This window comes from Manis pentadactyla, chromosome 1, assembly GCF_030020395.1.
Source record: "Manis pentadactyla isolate mManPen7 chromosome 1, mManPen7.hap1, whole genome shotgun sequence".
NCBI lineage: Eukaryota > Metazoa > Chordata > Mammalia > Pholidota > Manidae > Manis > Manis pentadactyla.
Window position 1 is genome coordinate 76,181,536 of NC_080019.1, and position 19,364 is coordinate 76,200,899.

The window sequence follows — 19,364 nt, forward strand, 5'->3', positions numbered from 1 at the left end:
CCCGGTAGAGTGAATATTTTATTCCACTGTCTTAAGCAGAATATCCTATAAACTTTAGAATCACCTTAAAAAAATGTGTTGGTATTTTAGAAGGGAGATTGTACTGAAGGTACAGATTATTTGGGAGGAGAGATGACTACTTTACAATGTTGGATCTTTCATCCTATTTCATGGAAGCCCCCCTTATTTATTGAGGTCATCTTTTTTGTCCTTTACTAAAGTAAAGATTTTTTCTTCTCAGATATCTTGTTGGTTTATTCTAATTATTTTAGACTTTAAAATGATATTGTAAACAAAATAATTTTCCCATTACATTTTGTCATCATTGTCACTGAAGTTTAGGGAAAGGTATTACTTTCTGTGTGTCAGACTTCTGTCCAGCCAGATTTCTGAGCTCTAATATTTTGTCATTTGAGTTTCTTGTATTTTTAAGTAGACAATCATATCAGCTCATCTATCAAGTATTTTATTTTGATTTTCACATTTTAAATATGTATGATTTTACTTCTTAAATTTCAATCATCCCTCTTTTATGGATTTAAATAGCCTTTTGTATCCATTTTACTAAATAATTATACATATTTTGGGCTTTGGTTTTCTACAGTTTTGTTTCCTCATAACCGTTGGTCTTATCTCCTTTTATAATCTATATCTTCAGTGTACTGTCACTTCTAAAATCCAAACATATTTTTATTTTTTAAGTTTAGGAAAGATATGTATACTGAAGCTGCCATCTTGATGAAATTAGGTAAGAGAGTTGAAGAGGTTGGCTGACTTACTCAAGGGTATAAAGTTAGTGATAGAGATGATCATCCGACTCCCCACCCAGGCTTCACCTCTCCACGGAGAAGTAAAACACACTCTCCACACGTACTGTTTGTGCTAAGATAAAAATTTTCCATCAAAACTTTTACCAGAATTACTAACAAAAATTAAATTGAATACATACCTGCATATATTTTTCTACTTTTCATAACTTTTTCTTATAAACATATTAATGGAAAAGTTATCAGCAGACTGTTACAAGAACAACAGACACTGTCTGAAAATCTAAATGGTCAACAGCTACATAATTAAGAATTAACTCTACTTAGAAGATAATCTGATGTCCATAAAAGCAAAGTACGGTGAGGATGGAGATGGAGTTTAAGATAAAAAAGGATAAGCCTCCAAACATTTTAAGGTTAGGATTTAATTCAATGGCATTAAATATAGCATGCTCACATTATTGGTGCTAGATCAGATTTGACTATTTAAACTGCCATTCTGGAGCTAAGCTAAGGGGCACAGGTTTAAGAATTTGACTTTCATATTTCCAATCTGAATTAAGCACTTTTAGAAAAATCAGATGAAACTACATTATGATTCTGATACTACAGGATAATGCCAACAAGCATGTGGGCTGGATTTTATGTGTTTCATTTCATATGAGAATTCACTGGGCATTTCACTCTACTATCTTTTGAAGTGAAAAATTCTTGTTGTTAACCCATGAAGAACAAACTAAATGGTGAAAGGATGTCTTCCTTTTCCCTTTTACCCTGCCTGTCATTCTGGCAATTAAAAAAAAAATAGATGTACTCTAGGACCCCTGAGGCAGGAAAATTGGTAAGCGCTCCTAACTTCTTTTCCATAAACAACCAATATTTTAAAGCTATTAACACAGAAGCTGAGCATTCAAAGACAGTTCATTTATCACCCAATAGCTGGCGAGAGTGTCAGGCCTTGCTGTCAGGCTCTGAAAAATGGGCCCTGAGTTCACCCTCTATAGCTGAACAGCTGCTCCTTCCCAAAGTTTTAATCAGATTCCCTGAGCATTACATGCCCCAGTCAGGCAGAGCCCACATAAAACCTGCAATAAGCCTGCCATATAAATTCATTATGGCACCCAAGTAACATGAACAGATTATATTCTCCAGGCCAAGAGAGCACTTTTAATTTAGACCAAAATTATGATTGCATATTGATTTGTACCCTTGTTCTCTGGAAAATCTGGAGAATCACAGATTCTGTGACTGTTCTCTTGGAAAAACTTCAGAACTGATCACCTGAAATAATGCACTTTCTTGGTTTTTCAGAATGAGAACTCAGGCTTAAACACACTGGAAAGAAAATATACCATAGGACAAAAAAGAAGAAACAAAAAACTTAACCCAGAGCTCCTGAAACTATTTGTAAGTTACTTATTTTTGTTTAGATGCACTTTCCCTTCATCCCACCCACTAAATGTAACAGCCCTAGCATTCTGCAGATGCTAAAAGAAGTTTATGAACATAAATTTAAAGATTATGAACTTTATGAACCAAAATGTTTAACATGTACTCTTTTTGATCATGTTATTAATAGAGGCCAGTTTGACAACCTTTGGAAATCTTACCTCACATGAGGCCAGTCATGAATAGTTCTGCTCATAACTGGCTTCTCATCGATGACCCTGATACCGAGTTATGAACTATTCCCTGTCACTAGGCCACTGTCTTGTGAATGTATGCCACTGGCCACAACAGAGAAAAGGAGAGAGGATCACTATCAATCCACCCACCAGACAATGAAGGTCATTAGACAGAGACAAATGGTGCTCATATATAGTGACAAAAGTGCTAAGTATCAATCTGAAGAAGGATTGATGAGTCATAGAAGAATTGAGAGGAATCACAGAATCAAACACTGCAAGTGCCCATCCAAGTTTTATGTAGTGGGGAGAGAGAGCAAGAATTAGTTATCCTGACAAAATTTGAGTAGTTTAAAATTATCCTAAAAATTGGTACGGATTCAGAGGGTGGTTGCTAAACACTTCAAAATTTCAAGTTCTACTGGGAAAAAAAAGAAACCTTTTGTGAAGACGATGCAGATAAACACTCAAGTGATTAATCTACCCTTCATCTGTCCCCATGCTTGCCATATAACCCTCTGAATATTATTTGTCTTTACAGGCAGGACAGTCTATAGGAAAGACTGCTTTTATCATATGATCTTTGGGTACTTGAAATCCCAGTGACAGTCATTTCCTGTGGTGAATTAATAAAGTAGATGCTGATTATGATTCAGCTTCCTAAGTAGTTTAACTATACAAAGAAAATTAGCTGGCCATGCCAGCATAGATATTTTGGTCCTTGTGTCAGTAATTTCTTGGTGTTTATTATATTAGTACCAAAATGTCCACCTTTGCCTCACTTCGCTTAGTGCAAGTCATTCTCTCAGTACATGGCTGGTCATTCTGGGCCCAGACTACAGAACCTCACCAGGCTCTTCAATGTAGAGAGCGAAAATTTCAAAGAGGGGCCTAAAAGGAATAAGGAGCTAATATGACTTAGAGATGATATACAGCAGAAGACATAACTACCTCTTCCAACTGTCTTTCAAAACTGGTTTGTTGCCCAGAGCATCAGCTCAAAGTCACTTGTGCACATAAAGGAAAATTTTTTCAAGCATCTTCATCACACAACATATATATCAACAACTGGTATGGCAGCAAATGTCCTCTGTGTTCCACCCATGGAAGTAACCTCTTCCCAGGAGTTAGAAGGAACTAAACAGGTGGATTCCTAGTGTGGATCATAAGTCTGACAATAAGAGAACAAGAGGTCATCAGAATAGAGAATAAGAGAAACTAGGAAGACAAGAGAAATGAAGGACAGCCTCCAGAGAGAACATGATGAATTCTGTGACTGGTATCATGAGAGCTACAAAGGAGACAGCTTCTTAACACAGAGGAATTTGTTGCAGTTTGAAATTATTAGAGTAGAATTTCGTAGCAAGTATATACCAATTTCAGCATTTCTAAACTAAAATGAAAAGGGCCAACTGTTGTCAGATTCTTTTGCAACACTTTGAGAAACATTTTGATGAACATGGTTACCCAAATTAAAATTGGATTGCGTTAATGACAGGTCTTTTGCTGTATCTTTAGTTTCTCTACACAGCATTATCTCTCCCTCTAGTATAATTTCATGTTCACCATCTCTGAATAGTGTAGCAGATAATGGAGAGCTTGGTTCTACTTATTTTACCCATCTCCATATGTAGTCATTATTGCCACAGTCATTCCTTATTAAATTTATGATTGTTTCACCAATTTCTTTGCCCATCACTCCTTGTTTCCCACTTCTTTCTGAGTTCAGTTTCCTATTTCTATCATTGACTATGAGTGGCACACTCCATCTACCTGAAAGCATCTTTATTCATTCTTATCTTTGAATGATATTTTAATTGCATTTAGAATCTAAGTTTTTGGTTTTCCCTCAGTAATTTGTACATATTATTTGACTCTCTGCTGGCAGCTATTATTGCTAATAATAAAACTGCTGTCATCCAAATTGTTTTCCATGGTAAATAATCCATGTTTCCTCTCTGGTTGCTTTGAAGATTTCCACTTTGTCTTTGGTTATCTCATGTTTCCCTATAATGTATTTGGATGTGCATTAGTTTTAATTTATCCATCTATCTTAACATACTGGGTCATTTGCCAACTTTTTCTGCTAATTCACCAGCTGGATTTAATATGAAATTTATATCATTTATTTAGTTTTCCATGTCAACATCTGAATTTTTCTTTTCGAAAATTTCTTTGGTTTTCTATTTTATATTCTTTTCTATCTTTTTTTCTTTTTTTTTTTTTTTTGCTCCTTCACTTATCTCTTTGGTCATTTTTAATACGATCATTTTATAATTGTTCTCAGATTTCTAGAATTTTTATTTAGTTCTTTATGGGGATTGTTTTCTGATTTACTTTTGTTTATCTCCTGGATTTTCTTCATGGTGGAGTTATTTCCCTTTGTGGCCTGTAAATATTTATTGTGAGTTCATTTTCAGGAAGGGTTTTTTTCTGTGGTATTTCCATGTGCCTGGCTTGAGAAAGTATCACTTCAGAACAATTTAGCATATTTGGAAGTAAGAAAAGGGAAATGAGGCTGGGACAGGTGTTTCAATAATCCTGAAAACTTTTTAGCTTAATTTATTGGCTTCCATTTCCTATATAATAACTGCTCAGACCAGGGATTTTGATTAAAATTGCAGGTAGATGGCAAGTTCCTCACCATTTCTTAAGGCTAGTGATGACTGAAGGAGCACTTTGAAACTCTTGGCTTTACTCAAAGAGCTCTGATCAATTCTATTACAGTGAGTGAGTCTATATGTAGGGCTCTGATTTCCACATGGAAATGGGATTCTGACTCCAAAACCTCTGGGTTAATATCCTATACAAAGTCATGTGGTCACTGACAGTGGTAGCTTTCTACTCTTGTGATTTCTCTCATTTCTCACACCTGGGGAATTTTCTCTTCTTTTCTTCAAAATCAATTCTACATTTAGAAATGAAAATTTGCCTTTTTAAATAAAGCATTTCTTTGAGTTTGTAATAGCATAGGGACTATCTGACTCATTTTAGTCCACCAGGTTCTGAACTTCTATTATCATGAAATATAATAGTTTTTGTTCTGAGATGCTCATTACACTTTGTTTGAATGGATTCCATGCCACTAGCCACAGGGATGGAGATATGATTCAGATCTGACCAATCACCATGTTTAATTCCCTTGGAGTACTATGTGATTGGTCTAGGAGTGATCTTCTGAGATCCAAATCCTTCCAAACAGAGCCAATACAAGTCCTTCTCCATGGCTGATATGAAAATATTGGGAGACTGAAGTGTTATTTTGAGCTAGAAAAATTTAGCTGGAGATGCCATTAGTCACCCTCTTCTGCTTGTTAGAGTAAGTCATCTATCTGTACCAGGAAAGAATGAGGCTAGCACTAAGAGGAAATCAGGGCCAACAAAGCAAAAGAAAGAATAGGCAACCATGTTTGAAAACAGGAGTCCTGGTATGCCCAGAATTGCTGAACTTGTTAAACAGGTCAATGAATTCCTTTTGCTCAAGCTAATTTGTATTGAGTTTCTGTCATTTACACCCACAATTACAATAAATTAGAGTATAGTAGAATTGAGATAAGAAAACATCAACATGAGTTTCTTTAGTTTTTTTTAGGTCAGTTTGTCATACATGGCTTGCTACGGAGCAAAGGAGGTTCTAGGTCCCTTGCTGAGTTCTGGAGAAGCAGTGAGTAAATGGCAGATCTAATCTGAGAGACAAGGGACAGAGTCACAAGATAAATCCAAGGTCAATTTCTAATAATTTGAACAGGGCTATTAAGAACTAGAGTATGGGACATGCCAGAGGAACAGCCAGGAAACAGGAACCAGGTATCAGGAAAGAGAAGAAACAAACACTGCTTCAGCAGAAGGCAGGGGTGCGGGCAGCAAACAATGGGGTTCTGGCTTAAAGCACGAGGTCAGCTGAGCTCTGCCTCGTAGCCACTTCCTAAAGATGCTGAGGAGCCTCACCACTCCTGCTAGGTGATGCCACCTGGTGTCCGAGGCTGAAGTCAGCTGAAATTGCCAGGACAAGGAGTACTTGAGCAAAGAAGGGCTGTAACTTCTTTTTTTAAAATTATGTATCACAGCAGTATCTAGAGAGGCATCAAAATAAATGCATTTCATGTTGATTATGAGTTTTCAAGGCAAATATCGAAGTGAATTACCTTCAGAAAGATGTGTCAAGATTTAAGAAACTTGTTTTTAAGTTAAACATATTTGTGAGAAACACTATACTTTCTGGTTGTGATAAGTTTTGGGTTATTCCCAACAAAAGGAGACACATTTTTATCACCTCTGTGTTTTTACAACTATAGGTCAAATGGAAGAAGAAGTTGTTGAGCTAATGAGGATAACAAATAAGGCTTTTCAAATATTTGGAAGAATCAGTATGAAGAATATTAAACATCCATCCTCTGGAATGGATTTTTTTTTAATTGAAGTAAAGTTGATGTATATTCTTATATTGTTTTCAAGTATACAACACAGTGGTTCAACAATTACCCATATTATTAAATCCTCACCCCCACTAGTGCAGCTACTATTTTTCAACTTAGGAGGATGTTACAGAATCACTGCCTATATTTCCATGTTGTACTACCATCCCTTTGACCAGATTACTTTATAATTGAGAATTTCTGTGTCCCTTTATCTGCCTCACGCTCCCTGCTCACCCACCCTAACCCCTCCCCCAAGGCAACCACCAGTCACTTCTTAGTGTCTATGAGTCTGCTATTTAGTTCATTTTCTTTGTTTTTATATTACATAAGTAAATGAAATCATATGGTATTTTTTCTCTGCCTGGCTTACTTCACTTAGCCCAATACCCTCTAGGTCCATCCACTTTGTCACAAATGGCAGGATTTGTTTCTTTTTTGTGGCTGAATAATATTCCATTATGTATATGTACCACTTCTTCTTTATCCATTCATCTGTTGATGGACACTTTGGTTGCTTCCATATCTTCACTACTGTAAATGATGTGGCCATAAAAATAGGGGTGCATATACCTTTTTGAATCAGAGATTTTTTTTCTCTGGGTAAATTCCTAGAAATGGAGTTCCTGGATCATATGGTATTTCTATTTCTAGTTTTTTGAAGAACCTCTATACTACTTTTCACAGTGGCTATACGAATTTACATTCCCACCAATAGTGCAGGAGGGTCCCCTTTTCTCTACATCCTTGCCAACACTTGTTATTTCTTGTCTTTTGGAGAGTGGCCATTCTGATTGGTGTGAGGTGCTATCTCACTGTGGTTTTGATTTGCATGTCCCTGATGATCAGCAAAGTGGAGCATCTTTTCATGTGCCTATTTGGCATCTGTATTTCTTCTTTGGAAAAATGTTCAGGTCCTCTGCCCATTTTTTGGTTTTTTTTGTGTGTGTTGAGTCGTATGAGTTCTTTATATATTTTGGATGTTAACCTCTTATTGGATAAATCATTTAAGAACATATTCTCCCATACTGTAAGTTGCCTTTCTGTTCTACTGATGGTGTCCTTTGCTGTTTTTTTTAGTTTGACATAGTCTCATTTGTTCATGTTTTTATTTTGTTTCCCTTGCCTGAGGAGATGTGTTCAAAAAACAATTGCTCATGCTTATGTTCAAGAGATTTTGCCTATGTTTTCTTCTAAGAGTTTTATGGTTTCATGTCTTATATTTCCATTTTGAGTTTACTTTTGTGTATGGAGTTAGACAGTAATCCAGTTTCATTCTCTTGCATGGATATTTCCAGTTTTCCTAACACCAGTTATTGAAGAGACTTTTACCCATTGTATGTTCATGGCTCCTTTATCATATACTAACTGACTATATATGCATGGGTTTATTTCTGGGCTCTCTATCCTGTTCCATTGTTCTGTGGGTCTGTTCTTGTGCCAGTGTCATCCTGTTTTGATTGCTATAGCTTTGTAATATAACTTGAAGTCAGGGAATGTAATCCTACCTCCTACCGCCTGTTTTGTTCTTTCTCAAGATTGCTTTGGCTATTCTGGGTCTTTTGCAGTTCCATATGGATTTTAGGATTATTTGCTCTACTTCATTGAAAATGCTCTTGGTATTTTGACAGGGACTGCACTGAATGTGTAAATTGCTTTGGGTAGGATGGCCATTTTGACAATATTAATTCTTCATATCTAGGAGCATATGATTGATTTTCATCTATTGTGTCTTCTTTAATTTCTCTCATCAGTGTCTTATAATTTTCAGAGTTTAGGTCTTTCACTTCTTTGGTTTGGTTTATTCTTAGGTATTTTTTCCTTTTTCGTGCAATTGTAAATGGAATTGTTTTCCTGATTTTCTTCTATTTCATTGTTGGTATATAGGAATGCAACAGATTTCTGTGTATTAATTTTGTATCCTACAACTTTGCTGAATCCAGTTATTAGTTCTAATAGTTTTCTGATGGAGTTTTTAGGCTCTTCTATATACAGTATCATGTCATATGCAAATAGTGACAGTTTTACTTCTCCCTTACCAATTTGGATGGCTTTTATCTCTTTATCTTGTCTAATTACCATAGCTTGGAATAGACTTTAATGAGAGGATTAGTAAAATGTCTCTACCCTCATCTGAAAGGGTATATTAATTTACTTCTTCAGTAATTACTTGAGAACCTTCCAAATAATTATCTGTGTGTGTCATGAGGGATAGAGAAAAGTATAACCTGACTTCAAGTACCTTACAGTCTATTTAGAAATATTGCTACCAAAAAAAATTCCTTAGTGATATATGTTTATAATCAATCTTATGTTTAGTTACATATGTTTATAACTACTTAGTTATTTTCTGTGATGATTTAATTTTAGAGCAAGGTTTAGTTGCACATATTAAGTCCTGTTATAGCTATTGTTTGCCTATTTCAGTGAGGAGTTTTGAGGGCAGGGATGGGTTACTGCACCCATCCATCTATATCACCAAATGTTCAGCATAATGTCGGCACATATAGTTCCTCAGTACATTTTTGTTGAATAGCTAGATGATATCTCAAGGTTCCTGTTAGTCTCACGGTTCTTTGAGTTTCACAGACAACCCATTAACTGCCATATTAAATTTCCCTTAAGATGCATGGGCTATAAGAAATACAGTCTTTCAAAATGTCACTCACTCTAAGTGCTAAGCATTCACCAGTATCACACTTTAAATAACATTTTCTAGTAAGAACCTCTAAGCAGTGTAACACTTATTTAAAAAAGAGAAAATTGGTGTTCCATTTCTCCCTCTCTTCTAATGATGTATAGTGAATTTCCTTATAAGCATTTGCTTAATGGGGAATAAAGGTATGTATTTTTTGTCATTCAAGAGCCAGCTGTTTAATGAGGTTCTAATTTTATCTCAAAGAAAATCTGGAGTCATTTGCATATTGTGGAATTATTTCACAAGATGTTTCAATACAATACTGGTAACATTTCTCTCTGTTTGCAGATAAGAAGTTGAGAACACTCAACACCTTTCTGCTTTTTCGTGGGTAGAAAAAAAATCAGACTTAAACCTCTGTTAAATCTCCATTTAAATGGAGATTGCCAATTACCAAGTATATTAATAGGGGATCCTTAGGATCAGAGTTGATCATAACTAGTTTAAACTATTTAAAATAAATATATATAAGGCAAAAGAAGAAAATGAAAATCACCTGTGATCCCACCTAACACTTTGATTTTATATGTTATATTTGTTTGTATATTTTATATATTATACATAATAATTGTATTTATATATACACACATTAAATTTGTGATTTTTTTTAACCAAAATAGATCTTATTGTATATACCATTAAAAATTTTTCTTTAAAAATGTATTGTGAATGTTTTCTTCTATAGAACAATACATTTTTTCTATATCATTTTTCAAATGACTGCATAGGATTACATGACATTAATATATTATAACTTACACAACCAACTAGTAACTTATATGCAGCATCTTGCTTAAATCAATGGAATCATCTCCATGGATAAATTGTTACATATGACCTTAGTTATTTCTTAGGATAAATTTCTAGAAATGAAATAGATGGATCAAAGGATTCACAAATTCTAATGACTCTTAATAAATAAAAGTTCTCTCACTTTTCTCCTTCATCAGTAACACTGAAGATTCCCATTTCCCCAAACTCTGACTTACCCCAGGAAGGATTGTTTTTTCTTGAGTTCTGAAGATTTGAACATTTGTCAGGCAAAAATGTACCCCATTATTGATTAAATTTGCTTTATTTCATCCTTAGTGAAGCTGTTCTTCTTTAGTAGATTTAGTTATTGCCCATCTATTTGTTAATTATCTATTTATATCCCTTGCCCATTTTTCTATTACATTTACCTTTTCCTTACTGGTCTTTGATAACAGGAGTATTATTAGCAGCTAGTATCTAATGTTTATTGAGTGTTATGAGCCAAGCCCTGTACTAAATGTTTTACGCTTAATTCTACCTAATGAGATAGTGCTACTACCATCTCTATTTTATAAACAGGGCATCTGAGGCAGAGAAAGATTAAGTAACTTACCTAAGATGACACAATTAGTATATCTGGTATATAAAGAAGATTAACAATTCATCATGTCTATTTTAAAGACCATTATTAACCTGTCAACATGTATTAAAACTGCTTTCCTTGGCTTATCCTTCATCATTTAATTCTATTTGTAGTGACTTTGCCTGCTAAAAAATTCTGATTGCTTGGCTCTATTGCCATTAAATAAATTGGCCTTTCTTTTATAGTTTCTGCTTTTGATAGCTTGACCAACTGAAGAATATTTAAATAAACATAATTCAAACACATACGAAATTTCAGAGTGTAAAAGGATACAAAATAAAGAGTTAAATTATCTTTTCCACCTTTTCATAAAGCATGGTTTCCCTTTTAACCATTTATGTTTTTATTTCTTCTGATAATTGTCCTATGACTCTAAATAATACACATATATCTCTATGTCTTGATTTATCAACACTGCACTTACTGATTTCTTACTGTGAGAGATGCAGCATTTTTAGTTAGTTTATCCCTACCATTACATTTTCCCTTCTCCAATTAACTTCCACAAGCAGTACCAATTTTGACTGTGAATACCTTTTTCATTTTAGGTAAAACACTTCGACCTTTTTTTCTTGATTCATCAACTTTAGACAGTATGTCTTAACTACGTGGTTCATTCCTAATGGAGGAAATTACATGTAAAAATGGTTATTTGCTATATTCCTTGGATCATAAACTCATATTTATGAAGGAATGCTTTATAGTAGCAGGTCTATCTTTAGTCATTTTAATGAAACCAGAGAGATCTGTGTAAGTAGAATAAAAGAAATCAATATAAATGATATAAATTATAATAAGTATATATATTATTAATACAGCATAGATTTCACAGGTTACAGAGATTATAGAGTCTTTCTAACTATATTGCTTTACTTATTGCTCAGAAAAATTTTGTAATGTACATAGAACAACTATTCTTACATTTTATAGGTAAGCAAACAAGCATGTAGATTTTATGGCCATATAAAGTCACTATCATGGTTTTCCAGGTTTTGTTTTCTTTGTTTTGCTCCAGTAGCCACTTTTCCTTGTTTTGTGTCAATATTACTCTGTGTAATAATCCCACTTTACTCCAGTTTAGTTTATATTCTTTCAAGTGAAACTGATTACAGCCTTGAACTGAAGAAGCATGTGACTTATGCCTGAGTCGATAAATGTAGTACATTTAACTGGCCACAAGTGGGTCTGGAATGACATGAAAATCTATAAGGTATATTAGATTTGGGTTGGGAGTGATGGCACAAAGACTCTCTTGAAGAAAGATTCAACCCTGAGAGTCACTGGCAGTCATCTTGTGACCAGGTGAGGGACATGACCCTGAAGATGCTGAATGAGAAAGAGTCCTGCCCACTTCAATGGACCCTTTTCTGAGCCATTTCTACTCCTGCTGTTTGGTTATGTCAGCCAAAACAGATTCCCTTTTTGTTTACTCCAGTTTGGGTTGGTTTCCTGTCAACTGTAGTAACTGCACAATAAATGCATGCAACTGTGATACCAGCTCTTTTGACTTAAATCTAGGGCTCTTTCTACCCTGTCACATTCCCTCTGAAGGTAATGTCTTTATTCAGTATTCAAAACATACATCCTTTGAGTCCTTTTCACTTTGTCTTTTGCCTTCCTCCATAGCCTATTAAACAATCTTTAGAAATGCAAATCCATCATGTGGAGTTCATTCATTCATGAACCAGTATGTGTAGATTTGAGCATGACATCCCCTATATACTTGAAATAGCACAATGGGTCAGAGATGAGCTTATTTCAAAACATTTTTGTTAAATAAAGTTACTTTTATTTTAAGATGAATAATTCTGGATTATTTTAAGCCATAGGGACACTACCTACTACCTGTTGCTATGTATGAGAGGTATGGTCATCACAATTATACATTAGTTGTCTGAAATTCAGAGCACATTTAATCTAATAAACAGAACTAAGTCATTTGCTTCTTAGACTAGCACAGAAAACTGATTTAATCTAACACGCAACCAAATTACTACACATTTGAATGAAAATACTAGAGCATGGTACTGTCACAATACTAGCGATTTCAATTTGAAAAATACTAAAACTGAAGAGGATGGCCCGCCCATGAACAAGGAGGTCAGCTGGGGGAAGATGGGAAAGTAAACGGAAGTGTGCGGCCATTGGAAAGCGGCTCTGAGGGCTCCGCCAAGGGCCACAGAGGCCGATGGTTTGAGTCCTTTATTATGCTTGATTTCACATCCAAATGTATACCTTTCCTTTTCCTTGGTACAGAAGGGCTGTACACCGTTCTTAAACTTCAAAAACATACAAAGGTGGAACTAAGAAAGGGAAAACACAGAAGAGGTTTTCATTTGTTCTTTTAATGTACATCTCAAAGACATAGACTGTTTTCAAAAGTTACTATCTAGAAACTAAAATAGACATGTAAACCCAAGATTGCACTGCTGAGCTGGAAAGAAACTAATGGCGGTCCACGCAGGGCTAGAGCAGAGGCTTAGCGTGTGGGCTAGTGGCTCCCGAAGGAGGAGCATGAGCTAGGTGAGCACAGATTTGGTAAGGCAGAAACAGAAGCTGGGGAGGGATGAACTTTGTGTGTGTGAAGGCATGCAGTTACCAGTCAAAGCGCTGTGTTAGGGTACTATGCACAGTTTAATGTGAAGGGGGAGAAAAGTGGAGAGATAAATGTTTACACTTATGTTCTGAAAGTCCTAGAAGACTTTTAAAAAGGGCTTTCCTATGGGAAACAGAAGAACGTTGGAAAAGAGAGTGTGGGGATGGGCATTAAAAGGAGAAGGAATATGTGTGTGTAAGTAGATGTAACAAGAAGCTGTCATATGTGCTATAAACTAAGTTTAAGAAGCAAATAAGCAAGAGAGTAAAGTGAAAAGTAGAACACGTGGGAAATTGTGCAAGATGGAGGAAGTGGTGAGCAAAAGACAGCCCTGGCAGAAAGACAGTCCAGACCCAGGACAGCATAGTTACATACCACTCAGTAGAGCTCATGGAAGGGGTTGGCAGGGCCCAAGTGCACCAGGTGGAACAAAGAGCCTGCATATTTGAATGTGTGGAAGTTTCTGTGTCATATATTCCTAATTTAAGATTACCTTTATTTTAAAGGTAGAGCTCATTGGGGTCACTCGGCACAACTCTTGAATTGCCAAAGCTAAAAAGCACGAGATTTTGGTTAGAATGACAAGTGTCTCATGCCTAGAAAGATAGAGATCTTGCCAGGGTGAGAAACACATTTTATTAAGGCATGAAATGCATGGGGAGGGCAGTAGAAAAGGCACGGCCAGCGATAACCATTTATTGGCCTGAGAAGATACTAAATAGACTGTTTCAAATGCCGCTAGGCTCGTGCTCAGCAGCATCAACATTCATCCTTGGAGTCTATGTTTTTAATGGGAAGCAATTACGAATGGTAGGGCTGGACGTGGAAAGGCCCCACCTGCCCTCAGTTGTAGCTGCATGATTCTTTCCCCGAGATCGTTCGTGGGTTTGCTTTGCTTGGCCTTTTACAACTTGGCAGCTCAGGAAGTGAAAATGAGGGACTCGGCAGATTTAAAAAAATTTTTACTCCCAATGTGCCTTTGATACTAGTATTTCTTGGACAGAGATTCCTGATGCCCTGATTAATTGTTCTTGGTGTTTCCTTAAAAGCACTCTTTAGCATTTGCGAATCTGCCGTGGCTTTTGCTCTTAATTGGAACTCACTGATATTTTCCTTTAATACAGGAAAGGCACTTCTAGTGGACAGGTGAAATACAAGTCATTTGGAGACTCTTGCTTGAAAGTTGCTGAATTTGGAGGCAACTTTGGGGTGACAGCCTTACGAAATGTCAGTTGGCAGGAAAAAGAGTAGTTCTCTGTTGTTTCCTACTCCCCTTTGTGAGTTCTGACTTTTAAAAATCCTTTGTTACTTTACAATACATTTTCAAATACATTTGCAGTAATTAACACTCTGAATTGAATTCTGTTGTCACAGGTAATTATCAGATAGCTACTTTCCTTTGGGGTATTTGATAGTTGTCCAAAACGTTGGTTTTAATTCAAAACCAAGAAGAGACCTCTGACATAATGAAAGCTGCCAGAGTGGCATTTATTAAATATAAATGATGAGTGTCTAAAGGGGAGGTGAGGAAAGATCACTCGTTTTCATCTTGAAAAGAAAATTCTTCCAGGATAGAGGGAAAATTACATTAGCTCTTAGCTGAAGCTCCATCAGTTTCACATGACACGTGATGATTTAAAGATGTATGTGTTCCTATGAAGCATTACATTTGTGTAGAGAAAGAGTATTCTGACTTTCAAGTTCTATCTCCAATTTGCTAAACTTGTTCTATGCACAATGGTTTCTATTAGTCTATTATCTGGAAAATGACTTGTATAAGGAAAAAAAATTAAACAATATTGATTTGAATTAAAGAAAGCTCATTTATGTGCATTTTAGAAACTCTAGGTGAATCAGCTAAATATGTGCACTGATCAAAAAATATTACCCTCTAGGGAGTATCTTGTAATAGGTTGGAAACATGAAAATCATTAATAGTGTTAAAAATTAGGTGCCTAATGAATTGTACCCATTATTGGAGATTTTCTCTGGTGACAATTCCATAAAAACTAGCAATTGCCTGTACCTCTAATATCATGAGAGAAAAAAATATTATTAGAGCCACTAGTAACTATCATCAAGTAGAAGCATAGTTTATGTGGTCAAAGAATCAGAGGCCAAGTTCTGGTACTTACTAGGTAAGGACTATGGCCACTGCATCATTCAGCACACTCTCCCCAAACAAGAGTGTGTACAGGTCAAGGTCAACGTGCAGTTCATGAAAAATGGCCAGCACTGTCACTAGGAAGAAACACACACAAATATGCAGAGTTAGCTGGGACACAGACATGGACTTGTCTAAAAAGCATTCATTAAATGCTCATCTTCACAATTCATCCTTCATACCCACATCAGACCTTCACTGAGAAAACAATCTGATCAGTCACTCTGCTGTTCAGAGATTTCTCTGGGCTCCCCACTGTTTACAGAGAAAGTTTGAGGTCCTTGGTACGAGTCTTCTACAGTCTGCACTGTTTACCTTTAACCATCTCCTTCTGTATCCCCTGCCCACCCTTTGCTGCCTCCTCAAGCCACACTGAACTTGCCATAGTTTCCCAAATAATGATCATTATGTAGTTTTTAAAAAAAAATATCTTTGCATTTTGGTTCATTTTACCAAGCCAGCAATTTTTTTCCCATGCACGTGCTACCATTCACCCTATTCCTTAAATACATAAACACACACACACACTTCTTGAAACAAACAAAAAAATATAGTCAATCTTTAAAAGCCTCTCAAGTATCCTCCTAGCCCCTCTGATCCCTCAGCAGAGACCCGCTTGCTCCTTTTTGATTTTAGCATTTGGATAAAATTCACAGAAATTATCACAGAAGAGACTGTGAGCTCCCTGGGGGGTGGAGCTCATCTTTGCAACACGGAGTACTTAGCAAATGCTCTTAAGTCTTGGATGCATGAATGACTCAGTGAATGGATAAATGAATGAATGAATAAATGTTGTTACAGTGGCCCACTCCTGTGAAGTCCAGGTGGTCAGCACCAGACTCTCATTCTCTCCTGAGAACACACTCATCTGTAAAGATGACTTCAGTGTTCTTAAGAACAGGACCTAAGGACTTGTTTCTGGCGGCCTGCTGCATGGCTACTGTATGCTACACTTTGTATGGTACCTCTGAAAGTATTTCAAGACAGTAAATAATCACACACTGATTATCTATGTTTATCAAAACTCTTCAGTGTCTTGATACTGGAAACAGTTATGCAAAATGTGAGCAGCAATCATTAGGAAAATGATCCATTGAGTTGATCCTCAAAGGAGGAAAGAGGGTGGTTGAAAATCATACTGATGGTAAATTTTAAAGGCAGAGTGGGCATTTTATGGACTGTGAGGTTAATAATTATGTTGTGTAAAAGAGTAGTGCCATGGGAGAAAAAAGTTGAGTTGGAACGTTTTATAAGTAGGGTCAAGAAGTTTCGCACATGTCCTGCCACATGGGTGGGGACATGGAAGGATTTCAGCCAGGAGAGAGACAATCTGATTTCAACTTCGAACATAAAGAACAGGTAGTGGAACAGAGGGCAGAATAGACATGCGGCTGGAGGGTTTTCCTAGTGTTCCAGCAAGAGATGAGTTGTACCAAGACAGGAGAAGTCCTAGATTTAGGCTTCCAAACTCCTGCTCATCCTGCTCCACCCTGCACATCACCACCCTGAGTTCTGACAGGTCAACGAGCACAGTGCCTTTTACTTGATGTATTCGTTGGTTCTCATCTTCCCGGTATGTCACTAGCCCTTGCATAGTTCTGGACTACAGTAAACTTTGAATGAATTAATGAATGAATAAAAGCAGATGGATAACAGAGCAGAGGAGATAGTACTTTCAAGATGTTTGGGATGAGAACTGGTGGATGTTGGTGCTTGAGGGGCAGTAAAGAGTGACTGGGTTTTAAGATGGGACCACATAACAGACATTACTTTGTAGATAGGAGAGTCCAGTAAGTTTGGTTTTGGACATGTTGATTTAAACAGTCACATGGAATTTCATGTAGAAATTTCAATAAGAGAGCTGAAAATAAGGGGCTGGAACTATATAGAGTTAAGGCAAAACAAAGAATTTAGAGGTTATGAGCATACAAATGGAACATAAGACCCCAGGAGTGGCTGAGATTGCCTGGGCAAAGTAGATAGAAAGAGAGGAGAGTCCATGAGAGATGCTTGGGGGACAGCTAAGAGGTGAATGGAGAAAAAGAAGCATAAAATACACAGGTGGTGTCCTTGGCAAACCTGACCCAACCCTAAGCACGAACAAACTGGCTGTAAACCATATCAATCATGAATTTCCATAAAGATATTTTTATTTACTAAAAATTATCCTAGAGTAAGGACGATTGAACTCGATAACTAGCTTTGGGATAGAAGAGACAACAGAAATAAGATGTCATGAATTGGCATGACAAATAGCCACATCCCAGTTTTGTTATTCCAGATGAATAGACCTTTAATCATGACAGGCAAAATGGCAGGGATGCCCTCTCTACTGGTGGGCAGGTGTTCACACTTGCCTCAACCCTCAGCCTTTGCAGGTGGGAGTGGGAACTGGTCACAATTACCTCTGCCAAGTACTCTCCTTCTTCCTGGAGAGAGTCAACACCCTGCATCTAATCAAAACAAAGAGACTTCAGCTGGGGGTTTCAGTCTACAGTATTTTCCATTACGAGGATCTTGTGGAATAAAAATAGTTATTCTTAAACTAGAAAATTCTATCACAGAAGTTCTATAGTTAACTTTACACTCCCTATTTCCAAGCTCTGAAGATGACTTGCAGGCCATCTGTACTCCCAGAAAGGTTTCCTAGGCTCATAAACAGGGATGTAAGGCCCTGGGTTCCTTTCTTTATTTCCCCAGTTATGAAATCTACTCTGTCCTAGAATAGACTCTGCATCTTCCCAGTGAGAGCTTTGGGCCTTTGGAGAGAAAGGCTTTTAATTGAATATACAGTTTTGTTCAAAACTGTTCTGACATTCCCACAATTCCTTTTGCACAAAGAACTGAACTCCACTTCATAAATGATATCCCACACAAAAGAGAAAGCTATTACTTTGCACATTCCTCTCTACCCTGTGAAGAAATGGAACAGCTTTGAAATAAAGCCAGTGTGTCCTAAAAGAGGGATTATTTGCTGGGACCACAAATGAGTTGAATAGGTGAGTTAGGAAATTAGCCACCCACTCTTGCTACAAAGCTTGGAGCTTTTAAAAAACATGTTTAATTAGGTTGTTGGCAGGGTTCAGTCTTACACACAATGTCCAAGACACTCTGACACCTTCCCAGGCAAAAATCTCTTGGAACAGTTGTGGATACACTCACACCAGCTCTGCCCACATCTTGCTGTGTTTATAAGGGTGACCCAGACCCAAGGCTGGGCTAAATAGCAATGCCTATTTGGATAAGCCTACTTGAGACTGCATGAGAACACTCTAGACACCATGTGGATAGGAAGGGGAGAAAACACAATCCTATTTCTTGAACCTCTGATTTTATCAGGGAATTTGGTCATTTTTGTCTTTGTCGTACCGTAGTCCCAACACACCTCTTAGAAGCAAGTTCTAATGCTCCTCTCAAGGATTGGGGTTCTTGCTCATCTACACACTCTCTTGTTACCTGGCTTTTTAGCTAGAGAACAATCCACTTTGTCTTTCACATTGGTAATAAGGGATACAGGCACATATAAAATTATGCTCAAATAGATGAATACACACACACACACACACACACACACACTACCCCCAGATAAGAGTAGTGAGTGATTGAGAAATGCCATTGAATCACTGGAGATATCTGAGAAAATGGTTTTAGCAGTCAAAAGGCAGGGGTAAAAAGAGGGGGGCAAATAATGAGGTGGTGGTGT

General features: G+C 36.8%; 1 protein-coding gene across 3 annotated transcripts in view; it reads right to left on the reverse strand.

Moving 5' to 3' along the window:
• SLC9A9 (solute carrier family 9 member A9) overlaps positions 1-19,364 on the reverse strand; it is a 527,348-nt gene that overhangs the window by 338,135 nt on the left and 169,849 nt on the right. For all 3 annotated transcript variants that reach the window (XM_036904299.2, XM_057498899.1, XM_057498900.1), the window contains exon 6: positions 15,633-15,738. In XM_036904299.2, coding sequence (XP_036760194.2) covers positions 15,633-15,738 — 106 coding nt within the window. The remainder of the gene's footprint in view (positions 1-15,632; positions 15,739-19,364) is intronic.